The following is a 26,593-nucleotide window of genomic DNA, read 5'->3' as shown; positions in this document are numbered from 1 at the left end:
TCAAACAGTTGTGCATGGTCAAAACTTTGACCATGAAATGTAGTTAACATTCCTGTATTTTAGCTAAAACCATTTTTTGACTTAATTTTGTTGTGTAAACGTAACCAAACTGCAACTGAAAATATAATAGAAAAGAGTAAATCTTGCTACATGTGCCTGTGGCCTCCCGTGCCAACGAGCACAAGAATGGCATCATGAACATTTAGCAGCATTATCTGGCATATTTCCATTTGCTAGTTAGCATCATATATATTGTATAGCTGTTGGGAACATCATTAGATCAGTGTACGTACAGCTGATACTTCAAAATGAATGGGGCTATCCATTCAAGTGGTCAAGACTCAGGCTAAACACCAAAAATGTAAACTTCATAATGGTGTTACAGGAAAACTTGAGGGATCCCCAATGTCATTAAGCTTTATCCTCTGGGAACTCTCCGTGTTTTTGCAACATGTTGTTCCAGTTCTTCCAGCCAGTTACTATGTCAATCCCAGTGTTGCAATAGCAATGCCAGAGATCACCGGTGTCAGTGGGCTTATCCTGTGGGTATGATGAATATCTTAAAAAGAAAACATCACAGCCAAAAAGCTAACTAAACCCCCAACACTTTTATCTGCTTTGGTTTAAAAAAAAAAAATGTGGGAATCATCCAGTGTCTGCATTAGATATCATTGCAATCCAAAGCAGGGGCATTTGATGAGCGTTGCCATTCAGAGTCATGCACTTGGGTTACCAAAAGAAATTTTTGTTTAAACTCTTAAGCACATCTTTCAATCTTACGGGGCACATTTTTCAGTCTGACAGTGGTTTAATGGTTTACCAGCAAGCATCTTGCCTTTGCCCAAGCACTTGATGATCACAAAAAAAACAAACAGGTGTCCCGTAATAAAAGTAATATTACTTGAGAAGTAACCTATTTCAATCTTTGTCATTCGGTGTAAGTGTTAATTGTAAATCACTGTCATCACCCCAGCTTTTGATGAATAGGCTGATCAGGCACAGTTCTTATCCAGTCCTCATAAGCTCCTCATCCTCAGGCTCATCCTTTTTCAGCTAACCTGACCATTGTAGAGCAGCCAAGGACAAGCAAACCCTCTCCAAGGGCTAATCTCCCAGAGAATCCAGGATTATGAGCAGCACTAACAGTGACTTCACTATACACACCAGGCTGAGCCAGCAGCTTAGAGGGATTAGAAGGTTCTCTTCTCAAGCTTTAGGACCAGGTATGCACTAAAGTCATGCTCCTAGACCCTAGACCACAAGGAGAAAACACTGATGATCAGGTGCTTCTGTAGAAGTGATGCTAGGATTTAGTCTGACTTAATACAAGCACAGGCCAAGATTCTATTTTCCTTGACTCTACAAGGACATGTTTGGACTGCACAGCTGAACACAAAGAAAAGATTTATCAGATTCATGACTGTTAAATGGTGCGTAACAGATTTTCTTCCTCTACAAATCAAGGTTGCAGACAGGCTAAAAATAACATTACATACAGGTTAAGGTTAGTGCATGACATTCACAGCCTCTTTCCAATGCATGTCACTCACTGCTGCATGCAAAGGCTTTACCCAAATTCTTCATCTAGACTACAGATGGCACTGTTGCCTCAGTGTGGCTAGACCTGAAGACCTGTTTCTCATAATGATAATAATGACTTCAATCAAACTGATTGACAACCTTTATTCATCCTTTATAAGTTCATAAATGACCTACTGAAGTACTGCAATATTTACATGGGCGCATGGGAGCATTAAAAATTAAAATAAAAAAATAAAAAGATCACAGCTTCAAATCAAATGACTCCAATTGTGCAACTACAAGAGTTCAATTTAGCCTCAGTGCTTTTCCTGTAAAAAATAATTCATGTCAGCATTTTCTCAAATGTCCCTTGGTTTTTACCAATTCCATCAGATTGGTGAGAAAAATCAAATGCAGACACGTTCATCCATTGACCAAGGCCAGAGAGTATTAAAAACTTGAGAAAATGGCTTTCCACACTCCCAGCTCTGGGCTAGTTACTCTCTCAGTTTAAACGCTGTCCAAAAAAAGACCATAAACTCGACACTCAAGTTTTCCATCCGCCGAGGAGTGAAATTATGAGACAATTGCCTTGACTTAATAAACAAAAGAAATGGAAGTAACAGCTGACCCCGCACGGGTGAGCAACAACTTGAGGTGCACGTTTGGATGGGATTCACATTCAACCATCACAGAACTGAGTGAACTGAGTGAACGGCGGAAGAAAAACCTACCAGAACTAAGATGTCTTTTCTTCCCTTCCTCTTATGAATGCACTCTCTATATGAACAGTTTGTTTTTTGTTTTTAATAAGATGCCGCATGTTAATGACAGAGTTAATCGCAAGTGTAATAAAGCTGTTTCAGCTGCTGTTCAGAGGGGTAACTGAGAAGCAGTGGAATATGTCATACCTCTGATCCTGCTGCTGCCTTAATGACAGATGCCCTTCTTAAATCGTCCAGGACAATTATTGCAGGTGCAAATTTGCCAACAAACAGAAATCCAAAAACAACCTACATATCCTGCTCTTAAACTGACACAGATGGGTAGAAAATTTATACTCAACTTCTATGAAAACATGTTAAAAGATTTAACAAAAAAAAAAAAAGAAGGAAAAAACGCTGGTTTATTAAATTAGATTTTTCATTTACAGATAGAATGGAAACAGTAGCAGACATCAGTGCAGACATGTGGGATCTCTTAAAAATAACATTTACTGTACAGCTTGTTTTTCTCCTGGTTACAGTCATATCATTAATGCAAATGTAGTAATTAGTGATATTAGCTGAACTTAAAAGAACCTAGAAAGGGGAAGAGCTAATACAGTCCAATCTGTGGAGACACTTTGTATGTTTGTTAGTTATTTTGAAATATGTGGATTTAACTCCCAGGCAGGTGGCAAAATCACTGCGTTTGAGCATAACAAATGTCCTCTTACAGAACCAAACCTGATTAAAAAATAATAATTTATACAACCGCTCTGGTCACATTGCAAGGCTACTTGAGCTGCCATGTTGCTCCAAGGACAGATGTACACAAGGGCGTCTAGGACATTGTAATCTGCATCGACTCCAGCATCTCCTCCACCGTCTTCATGGAGCATTTGTTCTCCTTGGTCCCACGACCAGCCAACTGCAAGTCAGAGAACGAAAGTGAGTGGCAGAGACAGAGTAAGGGGGGAGAGAAGGGGAAAAAAGAGGGCATCAACTCATTAGATCTCTCTGCCAACTAAAGTAATGGAGAGCCAAACACACTTAAACACAGCTTCACAGAATCAGAGATAACCTGATCCACCCAGCAGCATGCTTCAACGACTAACCAAAAACATCCTTTTCTCCATTTAGAATGGAGAAGTATAGAAGCAGAAATAATCAGAGACGCAACAGTGGTCATTAAATAGAATTGGTAAATGGGTCATGCAAAGTAAAATAATACCTCCAATCAGGATTTTTCCTCAACTGTTGCGTAAGTGCCATTTTCATTTTGAGTGCGCTCCGAGACAGGATGCCCACATTAGTCCTCTTCCATGGCCTCTAGTATAGAAGTATGTAACACCCTACTCTAATTTCTGCACTGTGTCCACAGGGTTTTGCAGGAAGTGCTGCAAATTATAATCCGCAGACATGTATCAGATTACTCATGCAAACACACAGAAGCACACACTTTTTCTACCCAATTTAACTTTGCCACAGATAAGGCACCCCCTCAAAAAATACCAATACGAAAGGCGACTTCCTTAACCATCGGCAAGGAACCAGGGACCCAAAAAGGGTCAGTTCAATTAACTTTACCTATACAGGCATAGATTTAATTTTGTAACTATGTCTAAAGAAAGACATACATGGCAAATGATATCAGCTAATAAAAGTTATGTGCCCTGCTCACGTTCACTTAATTGTAGTTACTGTATGTTATGACAATTCTGTATAGTAAACTACAACATATATGCAGTGAGTAAATCCAGAGTAAACAGTTCTAAGGCTCTATATTCATGTAGTCAGCTGGTTGAGGTCATGCAAAATGTAAAAGCATAGTAACAGAATCAAAATCAGATTAACAAAATGCTAATAATCAGCATGTCATTCTTCAGTTTTGGCATGTTAGCATGCCTACACATGCTGAAGACCTGCAGTTTCTGAAGGGACCACTTAACGCCATCCCTAAAAGTGAGTCTTGCTTTCAGTAATGAAATTAACATGTTTAGAGCTGGTCTCAGTCTCTTAACAATTATAAGACTGTTAAAACAGAGCTAATCCATTGGATAACAGCACGAGGCCACTTTTATTTTTTTTAAGTTAGAGAGTAGGGCTGCCACAAACGATTATTTTGATAGTCGACTAGTCACCGATTATTTTTGCGATTAGTCGACTAATCAGATCATGCATCCATTGGACGTAAAATGTACACCTGAAAATATGTTAAACGTTTATTTTGTGACCCAGAAAGAATAATAATTGTAATATTAAAACTAACTAGCTGCCGCCATTGTTGACAACTGCGCTGGGCCGCGCTATGAATTCTGGAACACAGTTTCTTCTTCTTCGGGGTTTAACGGCAGCTGGCATCCTTGTACATGCAGTGCTGCCATCTTCTGTTTCAGTCCGTTATTACACTCTTAAATACTACTACTTATTCCTGCGTCTTTTGGGATCTTACAAAGCTTCAAACGACCCGTCGACTATTAAATTAGTCGTCGACGATTTTAATAGTCGACGTAATCGTGACTAGTCGACTAATCGTGGCAGCCCTATTAGAGAGCTAAGCCTGAGATGGTGTGGATATGTGCAGAGGAGGAACAAAGAACATTGAATATGGTGCTGCCATGCAGGAGGAAAAAAGGAAGACCACATAGGAGGTTCATGGATGTAGTGAAGGAGGGCATGCAGAGGGCTGGTGTGACCAAAAAAAAACATGATGCTTGGGATGTATGAGGAATAACACCGCTAAGCAGATTACTCTAAATCTTACATATACCATAAAGCACTGATTTATTGCTGTGACATATTTAGTCACTCAAGCTTTGGTCCTTCTCAAGCCTCTACAAACAGGAAATAAATGTAGGCTTCACCTAGTCCATACTGTATTTCCATGGTAAAAGCTTTTTCCTTCTCCTTTTGCCAAACTCCAACTTAGAGAGGGCAGTTGGCTAAGGTGTACAATTGGGTGTGTAATTTCCAAGGGTGACTCATTCTTCTAGATTTAGGGCGTGTGTGTGTGTTTTTGTGTGGTGGGGTAGCTATAATGATCTGTGCATTTCATTGCTTTGCTGTCTAATGCGCCATTACTCTGAGCCCAGTAGTCAATTATCTCCTCGGCCTGAGGTGAGACCACCACATTAACTCCTGCTCTGCTCTACAAGTAGGAGCAGACTAGACAGCTCCACATCTATTTAGAGCATCTGATAATGGAGTCATGACGCAGTGTGAGCCTCTGTCCGTGACAGAAGAGCTAATCAGAGAATTTGTTTAGAGTTAGGGCAAGAGGCCAGGCTATGTGGTACTACTTTCACCCCTCCTGGAACAACAACACACACATCTCCAGGTCTCCTGCACATCCAACTTCACCACGGTAATTACTTCTTTTTTTTTTTAAATGCAACCCTGTCAGTCGTGACCCCTCACCAATGTCTGCTCCCTCGTGCGCTCACCTGCCCACAGTTTCCTCACACAAAGGTATGACAATCACCAGGTACCGGAGCCTAATAAAAGTGGACGACTGACAAGGGCGACGCTTTAAAGGAGCAATCAATCAGCCAGCACAAGCGCCCAGCAGCCTGCAGCTGTCTGATGGAGGGCAACACCGCTGTTCCCTTTTAAAAATCTCAAGAGTCATTTTACCCGAGGTGAGATCGAAGAAATAAAGGAGGCAACCTCACACCTTGTCATTTAACTCATCTCACACAACAAAGGGAAGAAGGGAAAAAAAAGAAGCACACGTGACACATGGTGGCAGCCAGGCATGCATACACGTAATGTGGTCACACGCTCGCAGCTGAATTGAAATCCACACAACTCCACTAGGCAACTTAAACAAATACTAGAGGTTGCAGAGCAGGGCAGAAGCAGAGGGCTGCGATGAATCTCACATCATGCTCCCTGGAGGACAAAGGTGTGACTGACTGAGGTGTTTCATTATCGTCAGCACAGGGTCAAAATCACACATAATCTAGCTTTTACACACTTGTCCAATGGCCTTTAAGAGTAGCTACTACTTTAGCCTGCTATTACAACTTGGCCCAGAGTATTTTCATCTTGGCCATTATTTTTTTAAGCACATTAAATCCCTGGGAAAAAATATAAATTGTTACAGAACTGGTAAATTCAGAAAAAAAATACACCAAAGATTTTTTTTCCCTATAAAACTAATGAGAAAACTTTATATAGTTAGGCACTATGAAAGTGTATCATGTACCAAACAATCAATTTCTTTCATTAGCTATATCACAGATGTGCTTCCTGTCTGTGATTAAAGCCTTTAACACACTCCTCGTTATGCTACTGTGTAACAACATTTAAAAACTTACTTGTAAAGCCCAATAACATGCATCGGGGCTGTTTTCTTATTTTAAGTCTTAGATATATGAAAAAATGCTATCAGTGTGGGATATTCATCTCTTCCCCTGCTAAGATCAAAGCTTTTCTAAGACAGGATAAGGTCAGTAAGCACAAAAACCAAAGTGAAAAGTAGTATGGACTTGACATCAGTGAAGACATTCTAAATTGACTAAGCCAGCTCAACATTTTTTAAATGTATCCAGACATTCTGCAAATATAAAAGTGCTAATCTAAACCAAATAAGCTGCACCACTTCAATAGCTCTTCTATTTTTATTTTATTTCTATTCTTTTTTCACTCAAATCGAAGGAGCAAGTGACAGCTTAGAGCGGTTTTGTGACACTTCTGCAAAAAACATTCACCATCATGTTACATGCACACTTTTTTCCAACAGAGCTGTCAGATTTGTCTGAGGGCTCAACATGTGAAACGTGCTTATAAGGCAAGTAGAGTCAAATGTGGTGAGACGAGGTCTTTAGAGGCTCAGCAGGAAGCCTCACTCAGCTTCTGCAGGACCCACAGAAGCTGAGTGAGGAACCACTTATTACATTACAATCGTTTGGTGCCCAAAAGAGCAACACATCTGGCAAGTATAGCAAATAATCTTTATGCTTTCGTACTTTGGTTGCCAGGACGACACTGTAAACCATTTTAGTGATACCATCTTACAAACTCCTTACTTTTGCCCCTTCCTTGCTAAAGCAGCAAATACATGCATGCATGTCCACATCCATCCTTTATTACCCTTATTTATCGCTTCCTTTTTTTCCTTTCTCTCCCAACTTTTGCTCTCTACAGTAATAGGGCAAAGCAAATACTTAACGGAAGACTGGCTCACAGGGAAGACTGAATCTGTTTGTAAAATATTAAAACAGCAGCTAGTTAAACACTGGAACTGAAGAACGTTTTTTTGGAATTGCTACGAACCTCCTACATTTTTCCTCAAATCCAGCTACGGGTCACTATATCCCACTTTGAGAAAGACTGAAGTAGACTACTCTCACGCTATAGTTTAGTGTGTTGTCCTCTGAGAATCAGCTTGTGGCTCTGCAAGAAGCTCATCTGTGAAGCCAGTTTGCAGGATAAAGTCTTAGCAGACGCTGTGGCCTTAAGTCAACACATTAACAGTAAATGTACCCAGACACAGTAAAAGACGTCAGGGTTGTTATTACAGCCATGCAAGTCAAAGGCATCCTACAGGACTGCTGTGCATTTAAGGGTCAATACTCGGTGGTGAATACTTTTCACATTCTATGCAAATAAGGGGGATTTTAGGATCTCTGAATATTGTGTGCAAATACTCCATGAAAGCTGCAACATAGCAGAAAAGTCTGATTGGTGGTTTTCAGTGTCTGGTAGAGTGAAGATTGATGTGGGGGGAAAATGTTTTTCAGTGGGAAAGAGACACCAAACAAAGAAAAATGAAAAGCTAGGTGCACTCACATCAGATCTGATTAAAGTCTATTTGTAACTCACCTTATAGGCTCTATTTATTTGAGTGGCAGCCCAAGCAGCATACTTCATGTTGTCCTTCTTCACCTTGGCACTAACTTTAGGACTGGCAGCGATGTGACTTGCAGACTAGAAGGGAAAAAAAAAACAAGATGGAAGGAAGATGCAAAGGAGAGAACAGGGGAAGGGGTGTTCTTATATCAAAACTTGGTGAAACAGCAATAAAAGCGTAATGGAGATGAATGTGCAACCACTCCTACCATCTACCACTCCACTAGTCATTGTGGCAGAATGAAGAGAAAAAACAGACCTTGGCCTGATGACACAGGGGAAATCATTTACGGAGAGGAAAAAGTGAGCATTTTAATGCTTCATACGTAAATTGTCACTTAACAGGGCCTAATTTCTCCAACACCATTGATTCCCGCCGATGAAAGGACCTTGTATGTTTTGAAAAAAGCCTGACGTGCAGTGAAAGGAGCGCCATGTGAATCACGGTCTCTGCCTGCCCCAACAGCTCCCCTCCGAACCACAAATCCCATGTCTTTCCCATGTTCCTGCCATCATCTCCACGCAGCAAACCCCAGAGGGCTTACCCTGCCTGCACTTCAAAGCCCAACCTACCAGTGTGCTGAAACTTTAACTACGCACCAATCAACCTGGCCCTATTTTTTCTGTAAAATGGTTTGGCTTCTGTATTTTTTTAGTAAGCATTTTTTTTTTATTTCTATTTTTTTTTTTTAACTCAAGAGAAACCTCAATTTAGATGATGTCAACACAGACAGGCTATCCCTGAATAACTGTGTGCACGACTGTGGAGGGGAATCCCCAAGTGAGTGTTGTAAGTTACCAGTCCACAACCAGCCTGTGGTCAGTGCTACCAGGTCTTGTGCCACACTGACTCAGATGGTGTAAGATGGTGAAAGTTTTCCCTTATGTTGAACTTGCACCTGTCACTGTTTGGACCATCGAGGCTAGCTGACAATGTGCAAAACACATTAAGACAGATCTTTAACTACTAAAAGAATAAATAACCACCTGAAGTATCCTTTAAAGACCCAATGGTCTTTGGACGATATATATAAAAAAAAAATAATAATAATGATAATAATAATCATCATGAAAAAAAAAAACCTGCTCTCTCGCCAGTCAGACTTGAGAATAAGCAGGACTAAATGTCTTGGATCTGACCTTCACTGCTCCTCTTCTAGACCTCTGTGAGGTTTCAGAGGGTGTGGGTTGATGTGAGGTGTTTGGACTATTTGAAGAATCCCAGTGCAGAAAACAGGAAACACCAGGGCTCGCTGCGTAAAGAGCTGCTTCCACTTTCTGCCTATTGCTCCCTGCATTGCTTTGTTTGTGTTTTTATGTCAGGTCTCCCTTACATATGATGCACTGGCACTAGCACACAATATCCTGTTTAAACAAATATGTAGATGAAGGGGCTATCTGGCCAATATTCCAATTAAACTGGAACCTGATTGGATAATTTGCCAGTGCAGTCACAAAATAGTGGCAGCAGCTGTGCTGCTCTCTCCCTTATGCTTTTCTCCTTTTTAGCCCATAACTACTTTATTTATTCAAGTCATAAACATGAAAAAGTCTCACCAAGGGGGTATTATTACTAAAATAAAGGGCTCCAGAGGGGCAGGCTTTTCCAGTGCTGGAGTTCACCGTCTGAGTCAGCAGCGAGCTGACCCGTCTGAGAGCACTTTCTTGCTCTCCCCAAAAACATACACACACACATACAGATAGAGAAAGTACAGTCTTGACACACTGTGGCCAGCCTCAACCTTGAAAAACCACAGCGTTACAAAAAAAGGCTCAACCACTGTTGTATTTCTTTCCCACTTTCTCTTCATTCAAAGCAGCACTCACCATGTACAGACCAAACAATGCCCTCATGTTTCGGTTGTTCAGCCTCAGCGCCTGGGCAAAATATTTCCTGGACAGCTCCAGGTTTTCCAGCCCCCCCTGAGTGTACTTCACCTGTGAGAGGAGTCATTAAACACAAGCAACAAGCTGTGTTAAAGGGCAGCTCAAGCAATGACAACATGACATCTGAATAAACAACATATGACCACCCCACGTAAACATTTTTTTCACAAGCCTATATTCCCAGTGACATAAGCACATGTCAGTGTTTCTCAGTGTTATAAAGAGACATCATTCACTGAGAGCTAGCATTTATTCCACAGTTTGCTCTGTATTTGGTGACAGACATCCAGGCGGTTACCTACCTCAGCGTACTGCTCACAGTACAAGTGATTGTGAGGATTGATCATCATCAGCTCCTCCAGGCAAAATGCAGCTTTTCCATAGCTGTGAAAGTGACAAAGAAAACAGTAAGCTGATTGATACAGCTGTGGATGTGTCATCCTTTAGGTTGTTCAACTGTGAAGCACAACAGCTATGCTCAGTAAATTCACAGGTCTGAGATGAGACTGCACAGGGTACACGTCATTTCACAGGTGACAGACTTATAATATACAAAGGCCCACCAGATGAGAGGTTTATTCACACGCTTACAATAAAGGGTATTCAGTCTAGACAGCTTGCTAAGGTAAAAGCCTATCTAGTGTGGTGATTCTTCCTCCACTGAGGACACTGTGTCCATCTGTGTGTTTTTCCTGTCTTTAATGTGTAGTTAACTACCTTCCTGAGGTCAGCACTACAGTAAGAGCTGGCACACTGTGCCTATACTCAGATGAGATCACTTCTCAGCAGCAGACTGCTGAGCTGTTGACCTCACACTAATCTGCTGCCACTCCACTTCTAATACACAGTTTCCCCCCCCCTCACAGGACCAGGCCAAGACAAGCTAAGATACAGTATATCATTGGACACAAAGCTATAAAACGTCTGCACACCTAACCAAATGCAAGCTAGCACATAGGCACACAGCCGAGCCAGAGCAGACCTACCAACAGAAAATGGGCAAAGTTTTGTGGTCAAGCCTTAATACCTTAAGGAATTCTGTATTTTTATTTGCCTTTCAAGATTTTACACATATCTTAACAAACTTTATCAAAGAATAAGCTGAAAAACAAAAATCTTGCTTGTGTGAACAGGCTTTTATGCTGTGATAGTTAAAGACTTTTTCTCACTTCATTAAAAAAAGCAAAATGCAAAGATGCATTTTGCTTTTTATATTGCTCTTGTGAGAAATGAAATGGTCCAACTGTTGCTTGATATAACATGAAACACTTATCAGTTTACCTGAAGTCTGCCATGGTAACTAGCTGAAAAATTAAGAGCATAGGAGCTAAAGAAAGGTGGGGACACAGAAAGGAAAAAAAAAAAAACAGTGGAAAGGGGCTGAGTAGAAAGGGAGATCAGAGGGCTTGGGAGGTTGGGGGCTGCTTACAATTACTACTTCCTCTCTATAAAGACTTTCAGATGTGCTCGTGCAATAGCTGTGGCCTACACCAGAGCCTGCTCCATCAGTCTTGTACTGGAGCCAAATTTGTACCTCTTCTACTCTTCAACGAAAGCTTCTAACCCAATCTGCTCTTTATGGCAGCTTCTAAGCTCCCTCTACACCACAGTGCTTGAGCGAGGGTAGTGTCACCATCATGTGCGAGACTCTGTATTTATTTCTTTTGGAGGTTAGTAAAACCATCAGCAGTGGCTTACCCCCATTTTAATACCACATTCTGACTATGCATTGGACAAAAATGGATTCAAAGTATGCTTGAAAAAATTATTACTATTTATCCTGCAATTTTGGATGACCAGTCCAATTTGGTTGAACAGGCTCATAACTTGGGTCAGAATGAGAGCCAGCAGCAGATTCCAACAGTGGCTCTGAGCAATACTTGCAACAGACAAAATAATCTCCTGTCTAAACATCAGCGGCATAAGGATTGTTTTAACAGTGTCAGCTCAGAGGCTATTAATTACATTCTTAATCTGTTAATGCTGTCTACTACAACCCTAACAGCAGCAAGGCAGAGACAGACTGCTTTGTTTATTTTTAGCTTCCAGGGTGTTGTGCAGTGAGGGGAGGAGAGTTTATTTCTCTTGCTTTGCTTCTCCATCAACTTCTGTTTTTTCTAGCGGCAGGGGGGCGACTAAAGTGCCACCACCTTCTCCTGGGAATTTCACAGCAAGTGTCCTCTCCCTCTGCCTCCTGATCTATCCCTGTGGAAAAGAGTGGTGATAATGCCTCACTATCCGGAAGAGGAGGAGGAGGGGAAACAGGGAGTTTGTAACCCAAAATAAAGAAGACAAAGAAAAGAAATTGACACGCCTGTAGATAGAGGGCTGTGGGAGTGAATGGTGTGATATTAGAAGTGTTGGGATAAGCTTGGAGATAATCCGCTCACCCTAGGATTTCCTCTGGCTACTACAGCAATAAAGCCTCCCAGACAAAGCATGAAATATCCAATAAGTAGCCTTCTCACCGTGCTACACATTCCTGCTGCTGCTGCCTTCCTACCAGAGCAACAGAGCAACAACAGTCAAGTGTCTCTGTCTCTCTCTCACACACACACATATATATATTTTTTTAAAAATGTTGTTAAACTGCAGACACCGCTTGACTAACTTCTGAGCCCCAGACAATTAAGGAAGGATGAACAGTGACACAAACAAAATTATTTTTTTCTTACAGTGCTCTTGTCTGTCTGGCAGTTCTCCCTGGCAACTGAGATATCAGGCTGGGGAGTCTTTCTGCTCTCATATGTCGGAGAGGGGGCTTAAGCCTGAAATCCTATTAAACCAGTCTTATGTGGCAAACTCAGCCAGGGTTCTTTTCAGACCCCTGGCTGAGTTAGGCATCTCAACGCCTTCCATTGTGGCCATCCAACGGCCCTCTGGAGATCAAGCCATCAGAATGATGTGAAGTCCTGACACAAGCAACCCAAACATGAAGCAGCTGTACCAAGTCACTTTTTATCTGATAACCTTGATTGGACAATTCTCACTCAAACAACAATTAAATACTAAATTTTTGCTACACAAGATGTCTGGATTAATCCATGTGCATTTGTTAATAAACTATGATGAACATGGTGATGCTGTGCCCTGTGTTAGCTGTTACAAAATCACATATTGGAGAATCCTTTATCTAAAAGAAAAGGGTTTGTTTATGCTCCAACTGTATAAAACAATGCTTCAGTTTGACCATACCATCTTTTAAAAATGTTTGACTTGAATAGTGTTTGGATTTGGGTATTGTAACTGCAAAGGTGGGTCCCAGTATAACCACAAAGAATGAAAGCTTTTTAAAGCTGTACATAGAACAGGCACATGAAAAAGTATATATGCAAGGAAATTTGGCTCTGCTTTCAGGGAAGTGAATACTACAATAGTTTTGGTTAAAATATAAAAATGGATTTACTCATGTTCGTTGATGTAGAGCTCTGACAGCTCATGCCATGCTTCCTGGTCTCCAACAAACCTGTAAGCAAACACTGACATTAAATTCTCTTCCTCCAGAGGAGTAAAACAATAAATGAAACTAACATATTAAAGAAAAAAATATTAGGATTAAGCAACCACTGTGTATTATAATAACAATGACAGTCTTGCAGCTGACAGCGTTTGTTGGCATTTTATGCTCAAATCATGCCAGCACTCTTGAAAGCAGGTTCGTTTTTAATTAAAATAAAAATCTAGGGAGATGAAGAGAAGGGGGTGGCTGATCCCCCCTTGTAACAAACACTCACTGCTCCAAATACTCATTGAGCTCCCGGATGGCTTCAGTGCTCTTCCCCTGGGCCTTCAGTATGGAGATCTTGCGCTTCCTTGCTGCCTATAGGGCAGAGTGTAAACAGGATTAGGAACTCAGCTTCTCAAGTGGTTGAGAGGGTAAAGAGCATGAGGGAGTGTAAGAGTTGTGAGTCTAAGTGTTTCACTTTTCAGTGTACCACAAGCTTTCTTAAAGTTCCATTATGACACTGAATCATTTTCTATAAGAAAAAACTGCACTTTTTTTCAAAGTAACAGCCACAGAGTCAAAAAGACAAGACTCTTTCAAGTTAACTTTTTTAAGTTTATTCATATTGTTACTGCGGGACTTTAATCATAATTGGAGATAGTTAGCGACCATGTCCAACGGGATACGGACACACATTATGAGTCAATGTTTGGAAGTTGGAATGAGCTCAGTGGCTGAGATAAAGTGGTGAGTCATCCCCTAACCAAGTGGGGAAAATGGCACACTCCTCCAAACCCCAACGCCTGTCTTCCTGCCGGCACAGCACGCATCTAGCACTGCACCAGCCTGACTTACATCAGCTGAAAATTGCTTTCCGCTTCATTTTGATGTTGAACTGACCTTAAGGTGGATTAGATTCTCATCAATCTGAATTAGAAAGTATTGCCCTGACTTTTCCAAATGTTAGACTCCCCCCAGACCACCTCCTTCTTCTCCTTTTGATAGTAAGTGAAAACCTTAACAGGGGCTGCTGCTCCATTAGGAGTGCACTGCCCTGCCACAGCTTATTTTATTTATGGACTGGCACTTGATTGAGTGGGGCTTCCTCTCATAACCAAAGCCATTGAGGGCTGTGTATGAGTCATGTCTAGGGACTGTAAATCTGGGTCTCCTCTGACACTGCCATCGTAAGAAATCCACTTATCCATCAAGCTGGGACAAAGACCTGCTGACACACTGCAGCTTTAACCGAAAAAATAAATAAAAGGAGCGCTGTGCAACAAAAGAGACATCATCGTCATAAAGGAAAGAAATATTTTAACATAAGCAGTAAGCAGGCAAATTGAGAGAAAATTAACATTTCATGAATTTATCAACCAGTAGTGAACTGTGAATGGGTAATTATTTCCTTTTAATACCTTCTTCTTTAATAAGGTTGGCTGATCTGAACTGCACATCTTTGAGCTGCAACTTATTTTTCAAGAAGCTAACAAGACAGATGAAGAATAGTGTCCTGAAATTCTTCAAAGGAGAGAGAGGTGCTCACTACATCTGGTCAGCACTTTCCCAATAAAATCTGAGAAGAGATAAGAAGGCTGGCCCTCTTATCTCGAGTTGGAGTGACACGCTTTGTATCCATACAGCAACATCGTGCATCACAATTCTATTGCCTACCTGTATTCAGACTATTAAAACAAAGATGGCGCCAATTTAATCTGCAGTCTATCATGAAATGTAGAATTTATACTCACTTCAGATTAAAGATACAAGTAAGATCTTTCCTCATCACACACCCACTTCTCTTTGCCCCCCCTCCCCTTTTTTTCTTGGATAAAGAACATCTTTGGGCTCAAAAGAACATATGGAACTTGTTGCTCTGAAAAGTCATAGCACTTTATTAAACATAAAGTAACTCCAACTTACTCCTCCCTGTTTTTTTCTAGCTACTGATCCAGAAAAAAAAAAAAAAAAACCTGGCATTTGACTATCTGATCCCTCTGTCGTTATGACTCTTTTTTTAATTAATGCTCTGAGGACACTCAAAGAGTACAAACTAGCATATTTGCGTCAACACTGCACCATGAGTTGACCTACAGCATTCGTTCCCTATGATGAGACATGAACACACAACACAGGTGGGCACACTTAGCACACTGGACATGTGTGAAACAGGTTAAAAATGTATTTTATGCATTTATTTATTTTTTCCCCACAGGTATGTTTGCACCCATACACAGCAGAATGGATGTTTTTAAGTTACAATCGAATCCTTTTTTAAAGTCTGAAAGTCAAACGCTTCCAAGAGTTTTCAGAGTATACTTCACATTTATGTGGTCAATAAACATTGACGTGAGGCTTTAAACTTCACATCGCTTTTCCCGCACAAATAAACTCTTGTCTAGCAATGAATCGCTAATTGCATATGATTGTGGGTCAACCTCAGAAGTCGTCTGTGTGACCTCAGCGGCTTATTTAAGAAATACTAGCTTTTTATATTGAACAATTAGGGTGAAATGAGAGCGTTGGAATTTAATATTAACGTAATCACTAAGTCCACTCATTTTTAAACAAATCCTAAACTAGCACATCCTTTTTTGCAAATGCTGTTTGCACCACATAATCTAAAATACTCACAAGAAGAAATAAAAAGGTGGAAAAATTGCATTTATGCACGCAGACAAGAATTTTGCCAGCTCATTGCTGTAGGTATTGGAACATAGCAAGCAATGGAAGGGCTAAGAGTTTGAAACATTTTTTGGACAGCGCCATGGCAAAAAAAAAAAACCTTGAGCAATTTTTGTTGATTCAACAATTTTGGTTAATGGGTACCACATCTATTCCACAGCCTGTAATTACAACAGCTCAGTTTCCAATCTGTGCTTCGCATGCTGGGATGCCTCGCAAGTCTTCCTTGTGGTCGCCAATTTTCCGCCATTTCTCAGGCCCATCCCCTGCCCGAATCGTAAGAGCATGTTGGAGAACATGTAGGGAGGAGGCAGCCCTCACAATAAGACAGGTGACCTAAGTGATGTCATCGAATGATCACTCCACCCTGCGTCACAACACCCATTGAGGACAAGGATTGTGGGAAAAAGGTTTAAGGTTAACATCTCAGAGACAGAGGACATATTTGTCTGTTTTGTTCCATTCCCAGTCCCAGGTTTGAATGACAGCCTACGCTTGAAAGGGTGGCAGTCTCTAGCACGCAGAGACCAGGAAACAGACCATTCCCTTTCCGAGTATGTCCCTGCAAGCTACATTAGATCCGTGCCATGTCAGGGAGGTGTCCTGGGACTCACTGAAATTACAACTCCCATTATCAGAACAGTGGATATATTTAAAGCAATTCACTACAGATCATTCTAATAACAAAACATAAGTTGGCTAAGTGCCAATCACTGTACATGACAACGACAGCGCTGAAGGAAAATCACAGAATTTGCAACTTTAATCTCATTTTCGTTAGTGTGAGTGCGACAAAGCCCAGTCAGAATATTCACTGCAATCACCCGAATCTTATTTCCTTGTTTGAAACGAACCGACAGAGTCGTTGAGGAGAGCAGGCAATGACCAAAATGTCAATGACACTTTTGTGCTACCAAATATTGGTAGGCATCACGACTGAAAAATTAAATCAGTGTTGGTAACCCATCCTTAAAATGTTTGCTCTGTGCTTTAGTTACAGCCATACTTGCAATTGCTGGATCCAGAGCAGGTCTGGTTCCGGATTGGTTCAATAACTGCACTCATTAAGCTCAGACACTAATCTAATAACCTCTCATTAAACTTTTTATCTTTCTTACTGCTCAATAAAGCAACAGCTGGGTATCTGTTTCATTGTTTTCAGAACAACCCATAGACATTATAACGCTACCATAACATCATCCATTGGTTTGTAAAGTCCTGTTCTGAAGCCTTGTTATAAGTTTTTTTGGGGGGGGGCCATTTTGGTTGCAAAAGACCAGATGTATTGAAAAGGAGGAGGGATTGTCTAATGACCTGTGATTGACAACTCATTAGCCAATAAACATGCAGCTTCATACCACAGATAATTCTCCACTTGAAACATAGTATGACCAAGATTTACTCAGCAATAAAATGTTTATAGATGTCACATGACGAAAAAACAAAACAAAACCAACAAAAAAAAAAAAAAACATTTTTCCCAAAGACTTCTATTGGACTTGAATTCTCTTTCCCAACCACAGCTATCACCATATGGTGGCATTCAGATGGGATGCAGGATTTTAGGCACTTCGCTACATCCATATTTTACATTATGTATGGAAAACTATTATCAATCCAACAATAAACCTTATATGACTCCTGCTGAGCATCTTTTTTTCCGGGTAGTTTTCGGGTTTTAAAATAAATTGTCACTACCTCTTGAAAAAGTAGCATTTGGTTTTTTGGGGGGGTTTTTTATCTCTAACAACCAACAGATCATCACAGTCAGAGGAAAAACTGAATTTCAAGTTCTTGTTATTTCTAGCCTTAATGAAAGCTAAAACATTTTGAACTTGACATTTGATCTGATGCCTTATTTGCATTCGTTAAAAATACCATTGCACTAGTAGCTGTTATGACACACAGTCATGGTCAGTTACTGAACACTGAAAGACAACACACTGCTCCATAATCAATCATGCTAGCTAGTGTTTCTGATATGCATGATGTCATCTGGTAGGAAGGAGGTGCCAGCTAACAATTTCCAGGAAAAGAATGTTAACCCAATTGCAACAGAAGTATAATTTCTCTTTTGTTTTCTCATGTTTACAGCTCTACACAGCTGAGTGGTGTAAAAAGTTCTCAACAGCTGGCAGAATGCACCATGTTTACCTTGGTAAGCCTTTCAGTAGTTACAGAACTGTTATGCAAGATTTAAAGAAAGATGTAATGCTAAAGTTATTTTTTCTGTAGCTTTTCTGTCAATATTATGTAGTCTGAATCCAGCATAAGGCTGGATAAATAAAAATGTACATTTATAATTGTAAAGTAAAACAAAATTATATTTATAATAACCAGCAAAAATAATTTACAATCTCAGTGTAAAACAGCGACAAATAATTATAAAGTGAGTGCGAGAGAGACGGGGAATGATGGGAGGCAGCAGCTCTTGCAAGATAAAGATAGGGAGACTATTTCTCCATGACACAAGGAGAACAACCATATTCCTATTTGTTTAAAGCACAAAGCTGATGTTGTGAAATGAAATCCAAAGTATCTATGATGTGTCTCTAGCACACTGCCTGCTGAAAGAAAATATCTAATACATCTAAAGGGATCCATATGTCAGCATGGCACAGGACTTGTTGAACATCTTTAGCGGGGGGGGACCAGGGGACGGGGGAGGGCTACAGCCAAAATAAACAAGCTACTTTCTTCTGAAAACCCTTTAAAAGATTTATTTTCTTGCATGGCCACATGTCCTTATGGAAACAATTACCAGCAGGTACATTGTGTTTAAGGATGGTATGTGGGTTTGGCAGAACACTGGCTAGACAAGTTTCTGCAAGTCATTTTACAGTGATGGATAGTAAATTGAAAAGAAAAGATGGCAAGGAGTGGGCTTCAGAGAATTACTTCAGACTTGTTTGTATTACCAGCTTAACATCCAGCAGCACTTTGCACCTGAAGCCAGTAGAGAGCAAAGGTGAAGGGAAGGGAGCTTATCTCTGTTCAGTTGGGGTGGAGGTCTAAAAGGCCCAGTAAATCATCATCTTCAAAGACCGGAGCTATATTTACGCTTTACTTCCACCAAACATGTCCGCCACTGACTAAGACTATGAATCACCCCCCCAGCCACCCAGCCCCCTCCCTAAACACTTTTTAGTTGTGTGGGTGATAGGCTGATCAGCAGTGTGGTTGAGGCCAGAGGCCAACTGGAGTTTAACTTAGCTACTCCCTCGCTAACGCCGAATTGCCTCGACAGATTTAAAGCCCTCCACAAAGCTGAAACCACAAAGTGAAGCAAAGTAGAGTGCTAAGCAGGGGACTTTTCTTTTTTTCTTTCCTTACCGTATTGGTGGGGTCGTCTTGGAGAATGGCATCATAGTGCTTGTTGGCCTCATCGTACCTTCAGCATGGGAAAGTGGGGGGAAGAAAAAAATTTTTTATTAAAATTAAACCAATCCCTATTCCCAGTCAAGTAAAATTAGATGGTTTGGAAATCAAAAAGAAGAGTTCAAGACAATCAAGTTTCTGTACACATTGTGGCAGGTTTCTAGGATTACAATGAGGCTGTACAGAAATCAGTAGTGATCTATAGAAAGAAAGAAACATTCATTTAAGTTTAGGTTATTGGTCATACGGAGGCTTATATAATTTCACAATGGCTCATGACATCAATACAAATAAAACTCCCTGTTTTTCACATTGTATTTTCATTTGATTGTGTAGTTTTTTTCACCTTTAAATAAAATTAAAATGCTGCCTTTACATCTGTCTGGGTCTGCAACAATGTTTTTCTCTCTCTGGGCCCACACATTTCCACAAAACATACATATGAACCTGATAGGCTGCTGCTTCCCAAAGAGTGTGCTTCAGACTGTTGGACAGGGCCAACAAGAACAAATACATGAGCTATAAATACTGGATCATATGGTTACAAATAAATAAATAAATAAAAATCTTGCAATCGGATGCATGTGCTCCCTACTTATGATGTGAAACCAGGCGCCAAAGAATGTTTTTTCTTATAAGGAGTAATCTGCAGTGCTGATGTTTTAGCAAACAACAGCATGGTTCCTTGATCACAAATGGTTCCTCCCGCAACAGACAGAAGCACCTCTGGTTCCCATTAGCAATGAGCAGCCCTACTTCCAGCACTGATGCTTCCCTCACATTCACTTTATTACTCAGCCACACTTTGGGAGATTTCAGATGGCACCAGGCAACCACTCACGAGCCACTTTGATTTGCTTTATTTATTTAGGGACCAAGCATGTGTGTGTATGTGTGGGCACGCATATGCATGTGTGGAGGGGAAGGCCCTTACTGTTTGAAGCTGCGTCATTGAAGTGTAGCTCTGTCTGCTGCCAATTAGATCCCAGTGTGGAGTTTATTTAATCTGACAGTGCCGAAGCAATCACTCTCAATTATCACATAAACTCTGACATAACCGATAAACCAGCAATGGTAATCTGGGTGGGGAATGTGAGTGAGGTAGTAAACAGATTGAATTACCCTGACTTCAGCTCAGTACAGACTAAAATACCCCCTTGTTTATCTTCCTTCCTCAGACTCCTTGTTCTGATTGTGGTGACATTTCAATATTTACACGGCCAAGACACTCTTAAAGCACTGAGATCAAAACAGAGAATGCAAAGAGAAAAAAAAAGAGGCAAATAAGAAGTAACAAAATAAGGAAACAACAGCAGAATAGAAACCAGAGAGGGCTGAGAGACCCCCAGAATAACAGTGGGATCTAACCACTTCCTTCCCGGGAATCCTTACCTCAGTCTAAAGGGCCACAGGACTACCCAGCACTGAACCTTTCCTCTCTCCATTCCCTTCTTTCTCCAAAAGGAATGCTGGGTGATCCAACATAAACACACATTACCCCACACACTGTACTTACATATACCCAGACCACTGTACCACTTAGGATCTGCTAACATTTTCTTGTCCCCAAGCCTCTCAAAGTACCATACATAACAGTAAGGCCGTGCTTTTTTTTTTCTGCCTGCCCTCTCTCCCAATGCTTACCTTTCCAAAGCTTCCAGCCTCATGCCCGTTAATCGCTTCACTCTGTGGCTATCTGGAAACTGCTTCCTCAGTTCCTGTAGACAGGTCTGCAAGGATGTGGGCAGAAGGGAGACCAATTATAGATGGCAGTATTTAAACTTTATGTTACGCTGACTCTCACGCAAATACCAAAGCTTCTTTGATACAAACGGTCTGTCTTGAGACTTAACTGAACAACCAACGATACAAAGACATTCTCGCATAAGGCAAACTTCACTGTCTTATCACTGTCGCATAAGGCAGATTCTCCTACTTCCACTTTTTCTTCCTCTTCTACACAAAGTCTGAATTTGTGAAAGAGAAGACAATAGTAACAATAGCATTCACCATTATCATGAATGAGATGGAAAAGTCTGCAGTGTGACCTGGATTGTTTCTGCTATCCATCAGCTTAAGTCTAGTCCTTCTGCTTTTTTTTTTTTTTTTTTTTTTTAAGTCTGGCAGAAGTGCTGAGAGGATAGCCAACAGACAACTAATTCTAATGATTGAGTTCAAGCCTTCTCTGTACTCGGTGAGTCACTCATTTAGCCAAAGGGAGCTGTCACATCCATACTGACTGGAGATGAACTACTTGATTTACTCCCCCCCCCCTTCTAGTTTTGCATGCAGATTTGACCATTTTCATATTTCTGAACCTAAACTCTGAATAATTACGTGACGCTTTATGATGACAAATAAATCCTAAAGGGAAAAAAAGGTGGAACTTTGTTAGAGATGGCCAAGTTCCGTGAACACTTGAAGCATGCATCTCCACGTATTTGTTACATCCACTAACTCCAGTTCTTATTAAATTGTTTTTCCAAAAGTACAGACGGAGTAAAGACCACTTGGCCAAATAAATATCAGATTTTCACATTTGGCAGCGCAGGTGCTGCAAAGTAGTAATGGTTGTGAGAGAGTGAAGCTTTTGGGTGTGTGAGGAAGTGCGACGAAAACTTACCAGAGCCAAGTCATCCCGACTGCAGTCCAGGGCTGCAATCATCACCTGCTCATAAATAATCCATACTGGGCAGAAAACACACAGACAAAGAAGACAGTGTTGACGCCCTTTCCATTCCACTGTCTGTCATAACATCTAAAACTTGATATATTAAACTATACACTTGACACAGAGACTTAGAGTCTGTCCCCAACAGCTGCATGGGATGTTTTTTCCCCCTTTTCCACAATGAGAACCAACAGTTTATTATTATTACTAACAGAACTGTTCTGTTTCATTTAATACATCATGGAACATTTATCATTTTCTTTATGACATACACTGAATATTACTTAAAAACTACCCTGCCGTATTAATAACATCCATAAACACCCTTCTGAAAAATTTTACAGGCATCCTATTGATTTGCTAGCAGTGAACTGGTCATAAAATGTAGTCAATTTCAGTAGGTTTTTTTTTTTTACATTTAAGGAAGATTCTTAGAGCAGGAATACACATGTATATTCAAATTATAAAACTTTTTTATATCAACTGGATTCAACTGGTTTCAGTTAATTCAATTTCAGTCAATTTTCAGAGTGGGCATGTTTGTTTCTAATTCATTTTTACTGTTAAAAATGTCACTGATTTAATGTGAGATTTTGAATTTAATTTTTGTGATTTATTTATTTATTTTTTTTGCTTAAGTAAGTGGGAAATGGATTATTACTTAAACAGCTTTTCTACTTTGAGCCTATGGTTACCTATGGTTATACTATATTGCATGGTTTATAACTATCACACAGACACACAATAACACTCCAGTGGGTGGAGTGGTGACTTGGGGTTCAGTATCTAGATCAAAAACACTTCAGCATGTGGAACTGACATCTGGACGGGAACCGAACGATTTCTAAGGAGTAAAAAAAGCTTCTATGGGGGTCAAGTGGGGAATTTTCTCAGATTTGACTATGTTAGATAGAATGATCCTAAAAATAACTTTGACTGTACGACAAATATAAATAAATATATTTATTTAAAACTATGTTTTTATTAGTCCTGACAATCATTTTAATTACATATTAGTTGCAGAAGCTTTGCAGATCACTTTGAAAGCATTTACACAACCATAAACACAGGTGGAGCATCTTAATATGGTTTTGTGTGAATTCAAAAACGGTCACCATGACACATCAAGATAGGCTTGACTTGGCCTGTGGTCCTTAAGTTAGACTGTTTGAAAGTTACACTCAACCCTATAATTTGCTTTCCTCACTATCTTGAAATGGTGCCTATGGCTCAAGAGGTAGAGCAGGTCATTTACTAATCATAAGGTTAGTGGTTCAATCCCTAGCTCCTCAAATCTGTATTCCGAAAGCATCCTCGGGCAGAATGTTGAACTGCAATTTAACAGAGTGTGAATCTCTGTGAACGCTAGATAGAAAACACATAGACATAGAAAAAGCATTTGTGAATGGGGAAATGAGACATAAAACATTTTGGGTGCTTAAGTAAAGTAGAAAAACACTATATAAGAACCAGTCTGTTTACGGTTTCCAAATAAATTCTACTTTAATAATACAATACAAAGTGTTAGTATGGAAATAATTATCTCTTGAGGCACCAGGGGAAAAAAAACAACAGTCACAATTTGGGCGGTTTAGTAAGAGTGCAGCAATATTCTGAAGAAAAAAATCCTGCAAATATTACTAGCATTCTTAAAAACAGTGCTGACGCATTGTGAAACTAAAGTAGTTAAACTAACAATTCTGTAGATTCCATGCTGAGATGTTTCGCTCGGGGTTGTATGACTGTTATAACACAGACTGTAGTTTTTGTGCCAAAGCAAGTTGGATCTGCTCAATGTGGTCGGGTTAACAACATATTGTGACTGTTTTCACTACAAATACAAAGATTGTACATATCAGTTTCTGAGTTTATATCAGTTTATATAACTATACCGCTAATGCTTAAACAATCCAAACATTGTAACGCTTTTTAACACCAATAAAATTATTAATGGACATTTACATAGGTGTTATAGGTGGTTATATGACAACACTTTCTGCATTTTCTTCCATGTTATATTTATTTGCTTGTGAAGCAAGTCATGCTGAGCCTCACCAACATAACACGCACTAACCCTTTAACATGTTTAACTCTGTGGTGAGCTATAAAAATATGAAATGTTTATTGACAATTTTTCTGCAAGTCAATTTTAACATTACAACATTCTATAATACATAACAGAGTGCTTGCACAAGTCGACTAATGGAAATCAGCGCAACATGTTAAGCCAGCAGCTTTGATAAGTAAACTAGACATGTTCAGCCAAATGAAATACACCCAGCCTCCACCCAAAAGGTTTTATGCCAAAACAAACAAATGTCCTTAGTTTTTCTTCACTTTAATGATTCCAACTCATGTTTTGATAATTGCCATCTCATTTCACAGCCAATTTAGGAGTTGGTTTCAATAAAAGCATAGCATGTCAAGTGTGCGTCCGCCTCTTTTAAGGGGTTTGTGAATCATTATGATTTGAGGAAAAGGGAGAGTTTAACAAAGTAATGCAGCAGGGCAGCTAAAACAATAAATAAATTCTGCAGGAATAACAGTATGGTGTGCACTGTGAAAGGTAACTGAATACACTCATTATTCCTTTTTTCTTCACACTATTAAACTGTGTAGAGCTGTATTCCTGCTCACTGTATTTCTGGAAAATAATCATATTTTAGAGTTTTTCCTGACAATCTACCAATTTAATTTCTGTATCGAAGTTTACTCATCAAACCAAAGATATAAAATTTGAACTTGTTCACCCTTTTTCATTTTAAGCATTAACACCTGCCCAGACTTGTATTCTCAGAACTGTCTTTGCTTATCTGCATGTTCCACATCACAGTAAGCTCAAGATCATTTCCAGAAATTAATGTTTGGATTCTCTCTAAGAACAAGAACATTACTATTGACAAATTTTACTGAGGGTTATTAAGTAGTTTTAGTCACTACAAAGTATAAATCCCCAACTATTGCCTAAATACTGCAATTTTGAAGGTTGCCACTAGTGAACGGGAACAAACAACTCACTGTTTTGTTACAAATATATAAATCAAATAATATGTCATACAAAGACTAAATTTTCTCTGCTTTTATGTTTAGTCACCTGTTTTAATACTACCAAATAATATTATATAATCCGTATTCTTAGGTGTAACGCTCCACCTAACCATACACGCAAAAACATGTCTATAATGATATAAGATGACGATCTTCAGATTTATTTAGCCTTGACACACTTACTGTCATCTCCCAGTTTAGATGCATGTTCACTAATGAGCTCTTCACCAACATCCACGATCTGTTCACTGTTTCTGCAGTTATCTTCTCTCCATTTCCGCAGCTTATCTCTCATCTCTTTGGACAAAGACAATGACAAATAAGGACAACTGCAACCTGAGACAATTAACAGATTGCAACACAATTTACTATTTCAAGACCTTCACTTCTGTAGCACTCTACCACACGTTTTTCAAGTGTGGACTCAAACCTTTCCGGCATTTTAACCGGTCTGGCTGAAGCGATTTGCGACATTAGGACCATTACACACATCAAACTTCATATACTATGCATGTATTTAGCTCAACAGATTTGACAGCGTGACACGAAAACGTTCGAGCTACTAGGAGACTTTATGACTGCACACAAGTGCAGGCGGAGAAAAGGCAGCATCAACATTAGTACGGTACTGCGTTACTGTCGCCGTGTTCCAGCTCTCTTACAAGACCCGACACCTGCGTAGTCTCAGCTGTAGTGGCCACCGTTAGCCGCTGCATTAGGCTAAACCAGGCTAAAATGATAACAAGCACTGTGTCTTTTCTTCAAAGAGACAAACGTCGGTTTCCACTGCACACTCCCGGTGCTTTCATGCCATCATTACGCTGAAGCTAGGAACAATGAAGCGGTTACTGACTACTGCGAACATAAAACTGACAGGGTAGCACACTGTGCTAACTATGTTTAGCTAACCACTTTAAAGGGTAGCTTGAAAGCTCGTGTATTAAGTCTAGAACAGCGACGACTCCACGCCATGTCAATGCGCAAGATAACGCTAAAAGCTTTCAAAAAGTAAGAACACGTGACTGTGTGACACTTGAAGAGTAGCTATTTTATATTTAATCTTACCTTCCCATCCTACATCGTACATTTCTGCTACCGACGCCATCTTTTCCTTTGTGATAACGTACGCCGTGCTTACGTCATGGACATGCCCGCTGCGATTATGCACTATTATTATTATTATGTCCAAGTCTTTCATAACGCGTGAGATGTGCTATAATTCATCCAAACAGCTTACGTATTTTTTTATTCATACAATAAAAATCCTTAGTGTTTTTGTCTAGACTTAGCCTTAGGGTAAATTAGGTCCCTCTCTTGCATACCCATTGCAGTATTCAGCAATACATCCCAAAATAAATAGCAGGTACAGAAGGCATTTACAGTCCAGATGATGTCGTTTTC

The 26,593-nt window shown here is 40.0% G+C and overlaps 1 protein-coding gene across 1 annotated transcript; it reads right to left on the bottom strand.

Annotated features, from left to right (window-relative positions):
* Positions 1 to 1,669: 1,669 nt before the first annotated feature.
* On the bottom strand, positions 1,670 to 26,381 carry emc2 (ER membrane protein complex subunit 2). Its single transcript, XM_003453469.5, has 11 exons — positions 26,258 to 26,381; positions 25,376 to 25,489; positions 22,097 to 22,161; positions 21,118 to 21,203; positions 19,429 to 19,486; positions 13,700 to 13,785; positions 13,372 to 13,431; positions 10,268 to 10,349; positions 9,906 to 10,016; positions 8,052 to 8,156; positions 1,670 to 3,153 (listed from the first exon to the last, which is right to left on the bottom strand). The coding sequence occupies exons 1-11, from the start codon at positions 26,295 to 26,297 to the stop codon at positions 3,067 to 3,069; spliced, it is 894 nt and encodes a 297-aa protein (XP_003453517.3). The 5' UTR covers positions 26,298 to 26,381; the 3' UTR covers positions 1,670 to 3,066.
* Positions 26,382 to 26,593: the final 212 nt, after the last annotated feature.

Source organism: Oreochromis niloticus, linkage group LG11 (assembly GCF_001858045.2).
Source record: "Oreochromis niloticus isolate F11D_XX linkage group LG11, O_niloticus_UMD_NMBU, whole genome shotgun sequence".
NCBI lineage: Eukaryota > Metazoa > Chordata > Actinopteri > Cichliformes > Cichlidae > Oreochromis > Oreochromis niloticus.
This window is presented reverse-complemented; position numbering and strand designations above follow the sequence as displayed.

What these genes read in the sequence shown, in the direction of transcription:
- emc2 (XM_003453469.5), bottom strand. Translation starts at nt 26,297, where the DNA reads ATGGCGTCGGTAGCAGAAATGTACGATGTAGGATGGGAAG. An exon ending in ATCTAAACTGGGAGATGACA is followed by an intron (nt 22,162 to 25,375) that starts GTAAGTGTGTCA and finishes TTTTCTGCCCAG; the next exon opens with TATGGATTATTTATGAGCAG. An exon ending in CTCTACATCAACGAACATGA is followed by an intron (nt 10,350 to 13,371) that starts GTAAATCCATTT and finishes TCACTTTCACAG; the next exon opens with CTATGGAAAAGCTGCATTTT.